Source organism: Cyprinus carpio, chromosome A22, assembly GCF_018340385.1.
Source record: "Cyprinus carpio isolate SPL01 chromosome A22, ASM1834038v1, whole genome shotgun sequence".
Lineage (NCBI taxonomy): Eukaryota > Metazoa > Chordata > Actinopteri > Cypriniformes > Cyprinidae > Cyprinus > Cyprinus carpio.
In genome coordinates this window covers 5,408,872-5,427,388 of record NC_056593.1, presented here as the reverse complement: position 1 = coordinate 5,427,388, position 18,517 = coordinate 5,408,872, and the positions used below count along the sequence as shown (strand labels likewise).

Genomic DNA, 18,517 nt, shown 5'->3' with positions numbered 1-18,517 from the left:
GTTACGAAACCCGTTTATAATGTCAATCATCTGCCTTTAACTTCACTGCAGCGCATAGCGCTTCTTCACCGTCAGACGTCATGACGCACGGCGCAGCGGAATGACGTCGATTACAGTCGACGGCGCTGCTCTTTATTGTTTTTACCAGCCGCCCATACCGTCCAAACATGGATCAAATATGTACTGGGAAATGACTGATGCAGTTCTTTACAATATTATGGACTGGTCGATGATTTAGCGGAGAGTTTTGGCGACTCTGATTTCAGCAAAAATGAACAAAGGTTGGCTGGAGTTAGAAAGTGACCCGGGTGAGTCTCCAAATAAACATTTATGCATATAAAAACCTTTAAATATTCATCAATAATTACTTTATTATTCATAAAATATGCTGTAAATTAACATGTCATCTCGCAATATAGTAGTTGCATGTAGTGCTGGGTTTTGAAGTCAAGGCACTCATTTTAACCTCATGTTTATCTCATAATGTGACACTTTATCTGATATAAACACGTGAGTTATTATACTGTCTGTTCTCTGATGTCTTCAGGGCTGTTCACACTCTTGGTGGAGGACTTTGGTGAGTTGATCTGTTTGGGACAGTCGTGCTTTTAAGGTCTAAATACGAGAGATGGAGTTTGAATGTGATGAAGAATTATTCTGATAACAATATAGAGTTTTATTTTTATAAGGTGGATTTTGACACTTTGAATAAAGGCATCTGCCAAATGAATGAATATATGAAGAATGATGTATATTGCTTCTGTTTGGACTCAGGTGTGAAGGGCGTTCAGGTGGAGGAGATCTATGATCTTCAGAGCAAATGTCAAAGGTGGATTAATCACACACTTGTACTTCTCGCCATTTTTTAGCCTTTGAGCTTAATTTATAAATATTATTTATAATTTTCTTCAGTATTATTTTGGTGTTTGTATACATTTGTATAAATTATATCACAATTAAATTTTGTTGTTTTAAGCCCGTATTTATTTATTTTTATCATAATAAGATTAATAATTTAAATATTATTTATTTTTTCATTTATTTTCATAATTCTGTCTATCTACCTACCTACCTATATGTGTATGTGTATATATATATATATATATATATATATATATATATATATATATATATATATATATATATATATATGAATCTATAAATGTATATTTTATTACACAATTTACATTTTGGCATTTTAAGCTGTATGTGTTTTTATTTATTAAAAATATTTAATAAAGCATTATTTATTTTTATCATAATAAGATTAATAATTTAAATATTATTTCATTTTTCATTTCTTTTCATAATTCTGTCTACCTATATATAAATGTATATTTTATTACAATTTACATTTACATTTTGCCATTTTAAGCTGTATGTGTTTTTATTTATTAAAAATATTTAATAAAGTAAAATTGTGTAACAACTGAAATCTCTCTCTCTCTCTCTCTCTCTCTCTCTCTCTCTATATATATATATGTATCATTGTAAATTTTAAGTCTATATTTTAAGTAATATTAATTTCCAAATAATTTAAATATTAATTATAAAAAATTTTTGGTAACATATTTAACTTTTTATTTGATTTTATAATTCTATCTATCTATCTATCTATCTATCTATCTATCTATCTATCTATCTGTCTATAATATTTTATTGTTTATTTGATTATTCTGAAGCTGTCCTGTCTTTTTCTTCTTCTCAGTCCTGTATATGGCTTCATCTTCCTCTTCAAGTGGATCGAGGAGCGGAGATCTCGACGTAAAGTCTCCACGCTGGTGGATGAAACCTCTGTTATCGATGACGAGATCGTTAATGACATGTTTTTTGCTCACCAAGTGAGTCCCTATTGATTTAGTTCATTTATTTGGAGACAAACTGATGATATTTGCATTGCAACATAAATCTGCAGTTATTATGCGCCTTGTCTATAGTCTGTGTGTCGATTGTTGTGTGCAGCTGATACCGAACTCCTGTGCCACTCACGCTCTTCTGAGTGTGCTTCTGAACTGCAGCGGCGTGGAGCTGGGAATGACTCTGAGCCGTATGAAGACTTTCACCAAGGGCTTCAGTCCTGAGGTCAGTTATACACATAAAGACAAAAAGATCATTTTTGGACACTTAAAGAGACAGTTTACCCAAAAATGAAAGTTCTGTTTATCATTACTCACCCTCAAGTTGTATAACTTACTCTCTGTTGAACACACAAGAAGATATTTTGAAGAATGTGGGTAACCAAGCCATTGAATTCCTTAGTATGAAATAAATACTATGGAAATCAATGGCTGCCGTCAACTGTTAGGTTACCAACATTTGGTTACTTTTATCACTTTAAGTCATGTTTAAGAATGTCTGAATGTCAATAAAGTAGCATAGCACACTTATATCTTCTCAATGCCAGTTTTGAAGCACGTCTGTATTTTTTGACTTGTCAGAGTAAAGGTTACGCCATTGGAAATGCTCCTGAGCTAGCAAAAGCTCACAATAGCCATGCCAGGTAGAGTCAAGCTTTAATATTACTCTCTTTCCCACTAACAAACAGTCTTCGTTGTGGTCTAAATCTGCTGTTTTATAGTTACTGTTTTTGTCTTATTTACATGTAGACCGGAGCCGCGGCACCTGCCGGAGAAACAGAACGGCATCAGCGCCGTGCGGACAATGGAGGCGTTTCACTTTGTTAGTTACGTGCCAATCAAAGACCGGCTCTTTGAGCTGGACGGGCTGAAGGCGTATCCCATCGACCACGGTGAGAACTTAAACTCACAAAGGACAGTTTTACTGACAAGATTAGATCACAAGAATCTGCCTGTCTCCCTCAGGGCCATGGGGTGAGGATGAAGAGTGGACGGATAAAGCCAGACGGGTCATAATGGAGCGAATAGGACTGGCCACTGCTGGGTAAGAGCGAGACTGATCAATATTCTTATCTCTGGCCAAGAGGATATGAGGAAAATGATATATAGATGAAATTGCAATTTATTTGTGATAAACATGTAAACAACATCAATAATATTGCCGTATTATATAATGCACATAATATACATAATTAGCATACCTGATTTGCCTTCTCTCCCCTCAGAGAGCCCTACCATGACATCCGGTTCAATCTCATGGCAGTGGTTCCAGATCGCAGGATGAAATACGAGTACAAGCTAGACATCCTGAAACAGAACAGGCAGATCGTTCTGGAAGGACTCCAGCAGGTTAGGGAAAAAAAAGTGAGGAAAAGTTTGTTTAGTTTTTTTTGAATAAAATCCAAAAAATCCAAAATCAAAAACATCAAACATGAAAACAATTTCTGTACGCCAATGTGCATGCTACAGGTAATTCGGATGACCCAACAAGATTCAGGCCAGGATCGAAAGCAACAAGACTCCTCCTCTTCAGAAGACACGCCCCCTGCTGTGAAAAAGGAGGAGGGGCAAGATACACCGATAACAGGTACCCTATTTGAAATAAACCTAATTTGAATGAGATCGGCTGAATGCATTCGAAAACGGTAAAAACGGTAATAGATTTGAAAAACCGGTAAAACTCAAAACTCAACTGTTTTAAACTCTAGGGGAGGTGGATAGGAACATTTTTTTTCAAAAATAGTGGAGTGTTCCTTTAAGGCCTGTTATTGCCAAGAATGACGTGTGGAGAAATAAATCAATAGGAACATTTTTGCCTCAAAACACACAACAGTCTGTGTGAATAGGTCTTTTTAGTCATGTGTAAATATGGTTTAAGGGTTATTCAATAATGTTGGGATTCAAAAAAGTACCTCAAACATGTCCCCATGATACTTTAGAAACTCAGGAAGGAGCCGCTGCTTTACCAAGTCCCGCTGGAAAAGTCAGACCCATGGCTAAACCTGCCACCTTACCAACAGGAGGCGCTCCGCCACCAGCCCCTCTACCTGTTCCCAGCCCCAACCCCATCGTCCAGCGTCTGCCAGCCTTCCTGGACAACCACAACTACGCCAAGTCCCCCATGCAGGTAAGATCGGTTACATTTCAGGATATCTGGAATAGTTAGTATGATATGTGCTTTCATTTATCCGTAAGCTTGTTGATTGGCAGGAAGAGGAGGATCTTGCTGCGGGTGTGGGTCGCTCACGCCTACCTGGCCCCCCTCAGCCCCCTTATTCTGATGACGAGGATGACTATGATGACGAAGAGGAGGAGTGTAGCACTTCAGGTGCCACAAGCAGGTATAAAACTAAGAAAGTGTTGAATTTCCACATTAAATTCTAACATATCTAATGTGTTCTTGCAGTGGTAACAAACCTCCAGTACTCAAGAGGGCTATAGAGTTCCTTCAAATGTCTGTATTGATGAATTGAAAGTGTTATTATTCAGCTAAATATAAACATAGTAACAACTTAAAAACCTTTACCGTACTTGCTTGGCAACATTTTTACCATGACAGTAGTAAGTAGTAGAAAATTACAGTAGAAGAAAAATTGCGCAAAAGCCCGCTATAGAGGCAATGACATATTTGCATTCATGTACTTACATAGAGCACTCATTGGTTGTCTGTGTGGTCGGCAGGGTGCGAAGAAAGGTTGATCTACGCACACGTACCATGGGTCGCAGTGGAGTGGGTGCGGTTGCGGCAATGGAGGGTCAGCTAGCACTCAGCGTTTTAGCTGAGAAACTCAAGAAGGAAGTCCAAAGGAAGGACTCCATGGCAACAACGGGTTCCACACCTCTGAATGTACGCACCGAGGGCCGCACCGGTGGGATTAGCATCACCTCGGCCTGCCAGCCATCACCCACGCCCAGTAACGAAAGCACGGATACGGCCTCAGAAATCGGCAGCGCGTTCAACTCACCACTGCGCTCGCCCGCTCGATCGCAAGCAGCTACACGTCCCTCCAGCCCTGTGGTGCCCCACTTGAGTCGTGTTTTGTTTGGAGAAGAGGAGCTGCTCAGGTTAGACGCCCGACACAATCGAGCCGTCCGGGACTTGGGGGCGCTAGTGAGCTCCACAAAACTGCGACTGCAAGAGGACGGCGTCATGTACGCCTTGCCACCTACAGGTACATGTTCACAAAACAATGAGATTTTATCAACTGAAATGTCTTTCGCAGAAGACTTTTTTGCACACTGGTTTGGGTAACCTCAATCTCATTTGACAGAAATGTTGGAAGGGTTAAAGAAAGCGGGCGGTGTGGAAAAGAAAGAAAAAGAAGAGACGACTGGTCAAGGAGGAGAAGAGGAGGTGAAGGAAGGACCGTCAGTGGAGATGAAACAGGAGGACGTCAAAGAATCAGTGGACGTCAAACCCGAAAAGGAGAACCTGCCGTCCACCAACGCTGAAACCAGCACCAAACCTCCTGGAGAAAAATATACTCCAAAAGTAAGACACCAGCTATTTGTTTTCTTTGTGCATCACTGTGTATCTCATCAGCAATGTTTGCTACAAGTTAGTGATGCAACTTTCCATGAACTTGAGGGTTTCTGTCACACAGGAGTTGCTGGCCTTGCTTAAGTGCGTGGAAGCAGACATTGCCACCTATGAATTGTGTTTGAAAGAAGAAGTGGAGAAAAGGAAAAAGTATAAGGTAAGGTTTCCTGTGAGCAAGAAAAATATTTCACAGGACTTTCCAGAATGATTTTCTGATGATTTTTCTCCTTTTTCAGATCGATGACCAAAGGAGGACTCATAACTACGATGAATTCATCTGCACCTTCATATCAATGCTAGCACAAGAAGGTAAAAAAAAAAATTCTTTCTTCCCTGGAGTGCGAAATCAGATGTTTTCGAGAATCTTTATCATATGTCGCAAAAATGGCAGCGTGAAAGGACTGCTAAATGTCTTATGGGACTGCAACAGCATGAAAGTAAATAAGGAAGCTTTTCCTTTAGTCCAGTGGTTCCCAACCATTTTCCTGGACCCTTCCAACACTACACATGATCTTCTTAAAGGTTTACTCCACCCCAAAATGAAATTTTTGTTGTTAATCACTTACCCCCATGTCATTCCAAACCCGTAAAATGCTCCGTTCGTCTTCGGAACACAATTTAAGATATTTTGGATGTAAACCCTGGAGGCCTGTGACTGTCCCATAGACTGCCAAATAAATAACAGTGTCAAGGTCCATTAAAGATATGAATGTCGTCATCATAATACTCCATCTGCCATCAGATGTGCAATCTGGGTTATTTGAAGTGACGGGAACACTTTTTTAAGCGAAGAACAATCAAAAATAATGACTTTATTCAATAATTACTTTGTCAACGGTCTCCTCTGTGTCTCTCCATATCACTGTATGCTGTGTATACTCTTCTGTATCATCCACGTCACAAGGATGCACTGTTTTCTTTCAAAACAAAGCTAAATACATCTATAGCACAACAAAATTTGTGACGTGGATGATACAGAAGAGCATACGGTGATCACCCACGGTTTTCATCCAAAATATCTTAAATTGTGTTCCGAAGACAGACAAACAAAGCTTTTATGGGTTGGGACGACATGGGGGTAAGTGATTAATGACTAAATTTTCATTTTGGGGTGGAGTATCCCTTTAATCAAACACACTTGATTCAGGTCATCAGCTTAGTAGAAACTCGGGTGTCAGACAAAGGAGACATTGTGCAGTGTTGGTGTGGGCTTTAGGAACATGGTTGGGAACCTCTGCTTAAATCTAATGTCCTTGTGTGTTTGTAGGTATGTTAGCGAGTCTGGTGGAGCAGAACATCTCTGTGCGTCGCAGACAGGGCGTAAGCATCGGCCGGCTCCACAAACAACGCAAAACCGACCGGCGGAAACGCTCACGACCATACAAAGCCAAGCGCCAATAATGCTGTAAAAGACCTGCAGCAAATCGACAACACAATCTTTCTGAAGCATTGTCCAGAGACATTTCTGAAGATGCACAAAGATACCAAACACCTCATTGACAGTGTTAGATATTGATTAAAATATTGCTTTCTAGCTTTGTTTCACATATTAAACCCATATAAAAGTACATCACCACCTCCAAAGCAAATTGGTGATGCTCAGATGTTTAGAGATACTGAACCATTTTTCATGTTGCCATATGGTATCATTACTTCATGTACTGTATCAAGCTTAATCATTAAACAAACAATCACTGGAGCACCAATTTGGGAAAATGACTGAGTATCTTGACTGAGTATCAGGACTGGACTGATTCAGACTCTTTAGTTACAAAGATTTGAGAAATCCTAAATATCTAGTCAAGGTGCTACCAAAGATTACGGTGCTCCAGATTCACTCAAACAGTGCTGGGTATATCTGTCTTTAACCAATCGCCAATCTGGAAGGGATTCTAGAGATACGCTTTCGAAGTTCACCGCCGTTTTGGATCCAAAATTGTTACGGTCACTGTCATGTTTTAAGACTGTAAACTTGGTTGGTTTGTGAATGTGTATTGGTTCATTTCAAACAAATCATTGCTGCAAGAGTTAAATAAGAAATGTTTTTGTTTAAAGTTTACTTGTTCTTCAGAATTTTCTGGAAGATTGTTTTTGTTGGTAAGGAATAGGCCAGTGGGTTTTGTCTCAAACATGTTCTGTTTGTTTGTACATATGTATTTGTGTATTATCTGATGTCCACACGTGACTGTCAGGTCTAGACATTGAAATAAATGTTTTGAATTACTCTGGTGATCTTGAGTTTGTTGTGAGATGCGTCTTGTTTGGAAAGGACGAGTCTTCAGTCTCTTCACACGTGAAGTGAACAGCAAAAAAACATGTTCCTCTTATCCAAGAAATTCTTCTCCTGTCCGCGGGATTATTCACGACTATAATCAGTAAGAGTCCAAGTAAACGTTTCTGAATGTTTTAAACGTGATTTTCGAAGTCGACGTTTTTGAACTACGGATAATTTGTTTGAAAATGTGTAGTAATTTGCTCATATATTTTGCTCGACATTCCCCTCATTTGTTTTGTGTTTCCAAATTTTGTTTCTGCGTAAAAACCAGCGAAAGCACGTGTCTTTTTCCACGTGGAGAAAGTTGTTTGTGCAAGTACACTTGTTAAAAATTATCAAAATGTTTATGGTGCTTAAACAGTAACAGGACCAGTAATACTTCAAACAAGTAAACATGTTAGTGTTCATTTCAGTCAAATCTTTTTAATGAATCAGTTGCATTAAAAACTCAACTGAGTTTTGGACAGAGCTGCCATTATTTTGTAAAATTGAGAGAACATGAAACCTAGAGGAAATACTTTCTTGCAATCATTTCTCTCTACAGTCCCAAGACGACAAAGGTTTTTGTGTAGTTAACATGTCCAATACAATCACAGATGAATCTTAGGCTCAAGTCAATGGATAAAACAGATTTTATCTCCATTTATAACCTATTATTGCATTTCTTCTCCATTATCTGTCCAAAAGCAAATATTCTCCTCAAAGAGACGCTGTTTCTTTCTCCTTATTTTAACCAAAGATCTAGTTATTTTGGATCCTAGATTGGTACAAATATTTTGGTTGAACTATTGCTAAATCTAGCCGACCCATCTTTAAGTGTGTGCGCTCCGTCTTCGACAAGCAAGACAGCAACAAGGAGCCACTTAAAGGGGTCACATGATGCTTTTTAAAGATCATTATTTTGTGTATTTGGTGTAACAGAATATGTTGACATGCTTTAATGTTCAAATAACACATTATTTTTCAAATACTGTACATTATTGTAGGTCCTCTAAGCCCCGCCTCTCTCAAACACATCATTTTCAACAAAGTCCCTCCTTCTGACAAGCGCTCTGATTGGCCAACTGACCCAGTACACAGTGAATTGCCAAACACCGAAAACACCAAACACTTTCCATAATCGTGAGCTTCATCTTTCAAAATAAATGTAAAGACAGTCAATAATGTCCCTAGTTTTACCATCAGTTCAAGCCCAGAAGGGGAACAGAGTGGTGTGACAGACAGTGATGAAGCTTGTATGTGTTTCCAGTACACAAGCCACGGATGGTTAAGACAGCTGACTCCACTGTTTGACCGTCTCTCTCTCTCTCTCTCTCTCTCTCTCTCTCACACACACACACACACACACGGTCACACACATACATGGCGCACAAAACTCAGCATTTGAACAGTCAGTTGCAATAATACCAAAACATACTAACAGTAGCTAATTCAGAAGCGCCAGATTGTAGTAGCAAAGTCAGAATTGCCTCCTCTAGTTCATGAAACGGTCGTCCATAAAAATGCGTTGCTGTTTCTGTTGTAAGTAATTTAAAGATTCCTAAATGCCATCTACTTTCGGAAGGCCAAATAAAGCGCTTTTGCTTTCGCCTAGATACACACAGCATCTCGCTGACATGCTGCTTCAACACTAACTGTGGATACTGAAACCATGCCTTCTTTCTTTGCGTGAACATTAGGGCAGATTTACACAAATATTTCCACATAGTGACGTAGAGATGTGGGGGATGTAGTATTCTTATGTTTTGCTCAACCAATCATATGTCAAAAGCATGTCCTATTGGCTGTATCATCTGTCAGTATAGGTAGTGCAAAATTAGTCAGAGGTTTTGGTTGTGAGTTTCGCTGCTGAGGAGTTAACACTCATGTTGCATGGCTGAGAGTTGTTTAATAAAGAAAAGCTACATGCTAAAGCTGCTTATGCGTGCATCAAGACCCTTCATATATACATCATCATAAAGAAAACACAACAGGGGTGCGTTTAAACAAGCCGTTTTAGGGGGCCGTGGCAGAGTCTTACCTTTGATAAAGAATATCTCTTTGGATCTGAGACTTTAGTCTTTGCAACTTTACAGATCTTCTTCAGGCACCAAGAGCTTGTAACACTCCAAAGAGAAAAGTAAAACTGAAATTGCATTTTATGACCCCTTTAAAATGTGAGTGGAAGTAAAGAGCCAAAGTCTGTGGAAGCTCAAAACTGCATAAATTTCTTTTTTATTGTCACAGAACTATTTGTTCACATGCCAAGAATAAATTCTTGCGTAAATATGTGAGGTTTTGAGAACAGGATTGTGGTGACAGTGGGTGAGATGCCGTGATTGACGCACACAACAAAAAAAGAAACTTTACATTACGTGAGAAATAAAGGGGGAAATCAATCCTATTTTTAATTACTGAACAACTGGTTTTTGTTTTCCAGCAGGTCAATTTCCTGCTCCCTTCAGCCAGGCTGCATATGATGAAGATCAGATCATGTACGCTCTACAACCAGCGCTTCTCACAGACCACACCTCACCTCTACTGCCATACAACCCTGATTACGTGGATTCACCAGAGTCCAGTTAAAACCCCACCCCACCACCCATACACAAACACACACCACACACACACACACACACACACACACCCACAAAGTGCTGGCTCTACCCAATAAGCGATATAAGTGGCTGCATAGGGCCCCCGTGGCCACCAGGGGGGCCCCATGTCAGGAGTTCAGACAGCAGGGGATGGCAACAGCAGAGCTGAGCTGGCGCGTCCTCTGAAGCAGAACTTTCATAGGACTTAATCAAAAAACGTTCGTGGACACGCACTGTAAGTCTCTGACAAATCTTGTAGAATGCAATGCGTGCTCAGAACCTCCGGTCCCGATCGCGAAATCGAAAGTGAAACTAAAAAAGATGTATGCACGCATTCAAATGCAATTTCAATACCAGCAGTTTGAGGCCTCCCTGACGCATGCAAATTAGGCTGCATCCATATCTAGGCTGTAATTACCATCTCTTATCTCTCTATCATGTTTGAAAAAAAATTTTGGTTTTGGTTTGCGCTTTGATTTGAATATTGAGAGAGTAGCCTACTTTGATTATGGTTGCACTTAATACGACTAAGAAATAACTGTTCATTTTGTTTGTTTGTTTGTTTATTTGTTTTTTATTTCTATGATCAATTTGTGGAAAAAAGTTCAAATAGAACTCATAGCCTGCTAGTACAATTCTGTAGGTCTGAAGAAAACATACAAAAGAGAAGTCAGTCAGTTGAGTTTGTGGCTAAATCTTTTTACAGTGCTTGGGTATTGTCTGTTATTGCATATAATAATTCATAGTCATAAAGCAGAACTGAGAAGGCATTTATTGCAAGATTAGTTAAAACATTTCAAATGCACCTGTAGACTATTTTTCCAGGCATGTTTTTCACCATTGAAGATTTCTTAAAATAGTGTAAAAATCTGATCTAGTCTCATTCTTTGTGAACCCTATCTCGTGTCTCCATTCGTCTCAGATTTTTGCCTTCACTTTGATGTTGCTTAAATCTGTTTCAACATGTTTTCACTTTGATTATTTTTACATTTTAATCTGGACTGTCATGCCAGCCCAGAAAATTAATTAATATTCTATTATTATTATTATTATTATTATTATTATTATATTGTGTCATTATTTAAAATGTCTTTTGGTCTTACACGGTCCTATTGTTTATAAAACTGCTTTGTTATTAGAAGATTTATGATTTTTTTTTTTTTTTTTTTTTTTTTACATTTTTGAGCTAAATCTCAGAATTGTCCTATGGTGTGACTATCTCAAGGATGTTCAATAAATTACTAACAAATAATAAAAATACTACCAAATTACTACTAAATTAATAAAACTTTTTTTAATTAAAAAAGCAAAGCATACAATTGTTAATAAATACCCCAGGTATAAATTTTACAAGCATCTATTTTAGTAATTGCCAATATTATTTTTTTTTATCCAATATTTCTAAAAGCATATAGTGACGTGACATTCAGCCAAGTATGGTGACCCATACTCAGAATTCGTGCTCTGCATTTAACCCATCCGAAGTGCCACACACACAGAGCAGTGAACACACACACACTGTGAACACACACCCGCAGCAGTGGGGCAGCCATTTTTTATACTGCGGCGCCCGGGGAGCAGTTGGGGGTTCGATGCCTTGCTCAAGGGCACCTAAGTCATGGTATTGAAGGTGGAGAGAGAACTGTACATGCACTCCCCCACCCACAATTCCTGCCGCCCAAGACTCGAACTCACAACCCTTCGGAGTCCGACTCTCTAACCATTAGGCCACGACTTCCCCCATATGAACTTGATACAATATGTCACTGAAAAACTATGTCCTCCGGTGTGACAGCATATCTTGATTTTAAACTCCACGGACAACTTTAATTAGTTGAAGGACCAGGAATAGTGTTTGACAAGCATTTTTTTAGTGCATATTTGTCAACTACCCAAATATATTTTCCTATCTATATCTTGAAAGATAAATACATTGAGTAAAACAAAGTGGTAAAACTTTACAATTAGGTGTCAGTGTAGGATGTGTACATTGGGATGGGATGCGGGTGGTTAGATGAAACTGTAAGTATGGGGGCCCCTTTTGAAAATCTGCTTTAGTGCCCCCAAAATGCTAGGGCCAGCCCTGCACACACACTCACACACACATAAGGGCCAGTTACAACACTGGATTGTGGAGGGTTTTGCATGTTCTGAATGATTTGTTGATCATTTCGACTCAAGAGCCGACTCATAATGATCCAGTTTATTGAACAGAGAGCTGTCTTGATGTCAGAATTATGAATTTTAATTAAGAGTAGATTATTGTTAGAACCGATGGACAGAAGGATGGAGAGAAAAATTTTCTTTTGTAAGGAAAATTGAGGACGAACCTCACTCGTGTGTAGTAATTCTGATCATTTTTTAATTATCATAATAATAAATTTTATTCTGATGAACCAACTGAGTGCAAATTGGTCCAATGCTTGTTAGTCAAAGACTGAACTGGTTGTTTGAAAGCTGAAACACCTCAATTTCTAATGTTTCTAAGGTTTTATTTTCCCTTATCTGTCCAGAAGCAAAACCTTAAAATATTCAAGACATTCTGCCCATCGAATGGAAGACATTATTATTGTGACCATAGTGGTTTTCTGCCTTTGTTGTGTTCATCTCCTGCTGCCTGAGTAAAAGCATGAGAAAACTTCATCGTAAGTGTCAGTATTTGTGTACAAAGAGCTACATGTGGGTTTTGTTCAAACTAAATGCTGTCTTTTGATTAATCTTTTGTAGTACATATGGTGCGAAGAATTACAGTCATGACTGCACAATACCATTCACAGGGCAGGTCAGTACTCACCTTACCCCCCGCTAATAACCTTCACCCCCGTTTTATGGATTTGCAACCCATTCCGATTGGACCAACTCTGGGACAACAATATGGCCCCGGGACCACCATCCACATATCTGGAGGCTGCGTAAGATCTGCAAAACATCTACCTGTTTTCACAAAGAATAAAGCCTAGCATATTTCTACAAGACCAAATGTTACTGAACTTTTATTGTTTTAAGTCTGTGACAAGAAGTTCATGTCACAACAAAATTGCCCATACTGTACTTATTATACATAAAGAGACCCCAAAAAAATCATTCATTTATTCACCCTCAAGCACAAAAGCTTAGATATGTTGAAGAATGTTGTACCAGACGGTTGACGGTAGCCATGCACTGATCTTTCCATTTTATTTTATTTTCCATAACCATGGAAGTCAATGGCTACTGTGGAACTGTTAGCAGCATTCTTCAGAATATCCCTCTTTTGTGTTCAACAGAAGAAAGACACTCATACAGGTTTGGAACACGAGGGGTGAGTAAATGATGACAGAATTAGCATTTTGGTTGAAACTATTGCTAAATCTGCTCCGTCTTCGTCGACAAAGTACAGAGACAAAGTCTTTGGAAGCTCAAAAACTGCCTAAACTTCTTTTTATTGTCACAGAAACTATTTGTTCACACGCCAAGAATAAATTTTTCTCAATTAACTATGTGTTCCTGTTTTTGAGAACAGGATGTGTGGTTACCATGGGCGAGGTGAAAGATTTCGCGATGGATGGCTCACGGTGCGTGACTGATGCACACAACAAAAAAGAAACTTTGCATTACATGAGAAATAAAAGGGGGAAATCAAAACCTATTTTTAAGTTACTGAACAACTGGTTTTTGTTTCCCAGCAGGTCAGTTTCCCTGCTATCCCTTCAGTCGTCAGGTCTGCATATGATGAAGATCAGATCATGTACGCTCTACAACCAAAAAAAAACGCTTCTCACAGACCACACCTCACCTCAACCGCCGTACAACCCTGATTATGTGGATTCACCAGAGTCCAGTTAAAACCCACACCCCACTACCCCAAACGACACACCACACAACTCACACCCACCCAACCCATACATGTGCTTTACTCATGCAAGCACATGTATGATAATTGCAAACACTTACACTATACACTATGCACATCTACAGTATTTTATCTATTTTGCTCATTTTATCTGTCTATTTAATCTATCACATCTATCTCTTGATCTATTTTTATTTGGATTTTATCTAATCTATAATCTGAAATAAAACTTTGTCATTGTTTTATTGCTGTATTTCCCTTTTTGCATATTATATGTTTCACCTCTTCATATGTTTCCATTAGAAGCTGTTGCTCAGTATGCCACAGAAACGGGTGTTATGCATTTTTTGCATCATGATTCTGTGGATCGATCCACGTGGTCTGTTTAAGAATGCCGTGAAACGTGCACTTATCCCAACTATCTACACTTGGCTTGACATAGCTGCCGACGCTCTCATCCTGGCTTAGCAAAATGTGCAAAAGACTAGCCAGGATGTGCTGATTGAACCAGGTCAAGCCGTGCCTTTTCTGTTATCCTGGCTTTCTTAATTCAACCTCTGCTCTCCATGTGGAGGGGGCAAACAATCTTGCACCATCTTAAAGACTATTTTATTGTATAAATAGTTGTAAATTGTTTTCCTGGACAAAACTCAGATCAACAGTCTTCCTCATGAGTTGTGTAGCCTAGTGAACCAAACTTGAGAGACCATTTTGAAGGCTCAGGAAACCTTTGCAGGTGTTTTGAGTGTTGATTATCTGATTGGCATGTCATCATATTATGTTGAGATAGTGAATTGGGTGGGTTTTTGTTAAAATGTGAGCCAAAATCATCACAATTAAAAAGAACCCAAGCCTTAAACTACTTCAGTCTGTGGGTGCACTGAATTTATTTAATACACAAGTTTTTACAAATTTGAGTTTGAATTACTGAAAAAAATTAACTTTTCCACAACATTCTAATTTATTGAGATGCACCTGTACATAGAACCTTTACATCACATAAAAGCTTCTTTCATAGCGGAGGAAGGGTGTTCTCTAAATATTCACTAAAAGGTTCTTTGGGGAGCCCAAAATGGTTCTTCCGTGGCATTGCTAAAAAAAAAAAAACAAAAACTTTTGTAACCTTTATTTTTAAGACTGTATCAATTTACAGCGCTCCAAATTCAGACTACCTTTCAATCCCATTTCATAAAAACTAAGTATATAATATAAAACATGTTTTTAAAAATATCTGTTATATATTTTTTTGCGCAAATCACGAACAACCCTGACTGTAATGGCTAAAAATGTGTTTTTAAATTTACATATTTAACAAATTTCAACAGCTGTTGTTTTTTCTCTCTTCTTCTTCTTTCGCTTTCGTTTTCTCCCAGTGTTTGCGTGACGTTGATTGCAGAAAAGAGAGGGGAAAGGCTACAACTGGTTCATTAGACGACCACGAGCCGATCTGGTAACACTGTGTGCTTCAAGAGAAGAGGAAGAGCAGCACGATGGTGTCCACCTCAGTGGTTCTTCTGCTCCTGTCTGCAGGTTTTCATTTCACGGTAACAGTTGGTAAGTAAGTTTTTTAACAAGAAACAAACAAAAAAAAAAAACACATTTAAACAGTTTTTGTGTCCCCGTTTTGTAAAGTTAGTTTGACGTTTGACATTTTTTTAGACAGTCATTTTTTATGTTGCCAGTTATACTCTTTGCGGCGTTTATGTTTTGAGCCCAAACTAAGTCATAAATATGTGCCCTTATACATTGCACAAGGCTAGGATCATTTCTAGGGGAAAAAAAGTAAAAAAAAAATTTTTATATTTTAAATGAATTAAACAATTTACCTACGTGACATTATAATTTAAAAACCAATATTAAAATGTTCAGAAAAAAATCCCTGTTATTGGCACAAACTCCGTTTTTGGAATGACCTTTTATGTGTTTTATAATAATTTTACAACTTTTAATGTATGCATTAATATAAATCCATTAAACAATAACACGTCATTTGATCCTAAAGGTATTAAACCAACTGTAAAATATTCAGAATATTATCCCCTATAATTTACAAGGCTTGGTTTTTCATATTAGGCCTTATTGTTTTTTAGAATAACAGGGGAATGTAAGGGCAGAATCCATATTTTTCAGTGTGTATATACTTTAATTAAACTCTGATCACTTTTGAGATAAGGTATCAAAACAACTGTAAAATCGCTAAATATTATTCCCTATGAGGCCTAATTCCTTATTCCCGGCATTATCTACGTGTCTTTTTGGAGATGATTGTAAGAGCTACTACACCATTTAATAACGAGTAAAGCATCTTCGTGACATGCCTGTTTGGGACAGAAAATCTGGGAACCTATAGATAACAGAGTGTCTGCGCCCCAAGGTAAATCTGAAAATTATTGTTGTAACGTTTGAATCCATCATGTGAATGGTGAAAATTTAATAAAGTCGACAGTTGATTTTTATGAATCTTATAGTATATTAGATGCAAATCTGAATATAATAGTCTACATTTCCTCGCGTAAATAATATTGTCTATTAAGCATATCATAGGCAGATTATTGCTTTTTAATTACACAGAAAATATACGACATATAGTATGGAAAACCTGTAACACATTGGTATCGATGCATATAATTAGTACTCAGATAAGAAATGCCTCACAATAATTCAATAGATGTAAAATAGTATTACCTGATATGATAGAACGGAGTACAATTGCATACTAAAGTTCCATTGAGATGAACTATAAAAAAGGGGGTGTAAATCATAAACCATTATTGAGTGTAGGAAGCTATAGTAAAGTATATATATATAAAGAATGGTAGTATATATATAGATATATATAATATCTTATAATAATATATATTCATACTTCTAACGAACATTCAGATTTACATTTAACTGTGTTGTGTAATAGTGTGTTAAAGGGTTAGTTTCACACCCAAAAATGAAAATAACCCTCGTGTGTTTATCACCCTCAAGGCATGCTATGTCTATGACTTTCGTTCATTCAGACAATCCGTCAGAGTTATTTTAAAAATTATCCTGGCTATTCAACTCTATCCTTGCGTCACTGGTGTTGCCGTTTGAACATCCCCAAGTCCTTCAAAGAATCGTGCACATTCATAATAAAACGTGCCGCAGACGGCTCCGTGGGGATGAATAAAGGCCCCCCGTATTGAATCCATGTTGTTTTTTGTAAGAAAAATATCCCAAGTTTCAAATGCCTTTTTCACTGAAATGTAGTTTTCAAAAACACCTTATCACTGAGGTGCATGGTTATGCTGTTTAACAGCCCCTTTGTTTCTTAAGAACAGACCACTTTAAAAAGCTGTTTTTTGTTTCGTCACTTTAAGACAGTCAGATAGAAAGAGTATGATGCACTGCTACATTTTTTGAGGGTGTTAAATGTTTTGTAACTCCAGGCAAGACGGTGTGCATGATCAAAGGAGTTAAAAAATGTTGTAAAAAATATTATATACAAACAAATGATTTGCAATTTTTTAGGTGCCAATTTTTGCAGTTATGGCCCCTGGTTTGAATCCTGATTTGATATTGAATGTTTTTAATTGTTTATAATCCAAGCACAAAGCAAACTAAACCAGTGTGATTTAATTAAATCAGAGTGGTTTCATTAAATTAATAATAAACAAAAATAATAAAATACAATGTTAATTAATAACATTTTTATTATAAATAAGATTTATAGATTCGATTATAGATTAATAGACGATAGCTTCAAAAGAAGATGCTTTTTCTAAAATGCTTTGCTTTGCTTCATGCGTGTTTTATCTTCCACAGCCAGCAGAAATTAGTTAGAATTGCCATTGGCTTATCAGTTGCGGGGTTGTGTTGTCCTCATCATCTTGTTCATACACCTGCTTCGCTGCCCCTGCTGCTGTATCTATCAAATGTTTTCAGAAAACCGCAAGATCGTAAGTGTTTTAGTGTTAAAGAAATACTTCACCAAAAACTGAAAATGTACTCGCCCTCAAGCCTATTCAAGATGTAGATAAGTTTGTTTCTTTCATCAGAAAAGATTCGGAGAAATGTAATAATTTTTATCACTTGCTCACTATGAATGCCTCTGCAGTGAATGGGTGCCGTCAGAAAGAGATCCAAACAGCTGTAAAAACATCACAATCATCCACTAAGTCCGTCTAACGGACTCCGTCCATCCATCATTAATGTTCTTGTGAGGCTAAAACTGTGTTTATAAAGAACACATCAATCATTAAGAGCGTGATAACATTAAATTGTCACTTTTGGTCAAAATGCAAGTCCTCTTTCCATAATATTTGCTACTCCATTAAAAAAAAAAAAAGGTCTGTCTAATCAGGAGAGAAATATTCACAGAAATCACTCACTGTTTCATAAGTGAAAATAGTCAAAAAATTTCTAAAACAAATATGTTGGTGGATTGTTGATGTAAGACTTTGGGCA

At 37.7% G+C, this 18,517-nt stretch overlaps 1 protein-coding gene across 1 annotated transcript; it reads left to right on the top strand.

Annotated features, from left to right (window-relative positions):
* The first annotated feature begins 75 nt into the window (after positions 1 to 75).
* On the top strand, positions 76 to 7,635 carry LOC109062613 (ubiquitin carboxyl-terminal hydrolase BAP1). The gene is made up of 17 exons (XM_042712415.1): positions 76 to 308; positions 548 to 577; positions 775 to 829; positions 1,709 to 1,841; positions 1,963 to 2,082; positions 2,439 to 2,500; positions 2,607 to 2,749; positions 2,823 to 2,901; positions 3,083 to 3,221; positions 3,327 to 3,444; positions 3,797 to 3,984; positions 4,068 to 4,198; positions 4,539 to 5,029; positions 5,129 to 5,349; positions 5,462 to 5,554; positions 5,634 to 5,706; positions 6,665 to 7,635. Exons 1-17 carry the CDS (start codon positions 272 to 274, stop codon positions 6,796 to 6,798), a joined length of 2,247 nt encoding a protein of 748 aa, XP_042568349.1. The 5' UTR covers positions 76 to 271; the 3' UTR covers positions 6,799 to 7,635.
* The last annotated feature ends 10,882 nt before the right edge of the window (positions 7,636 to 18,517 follow it).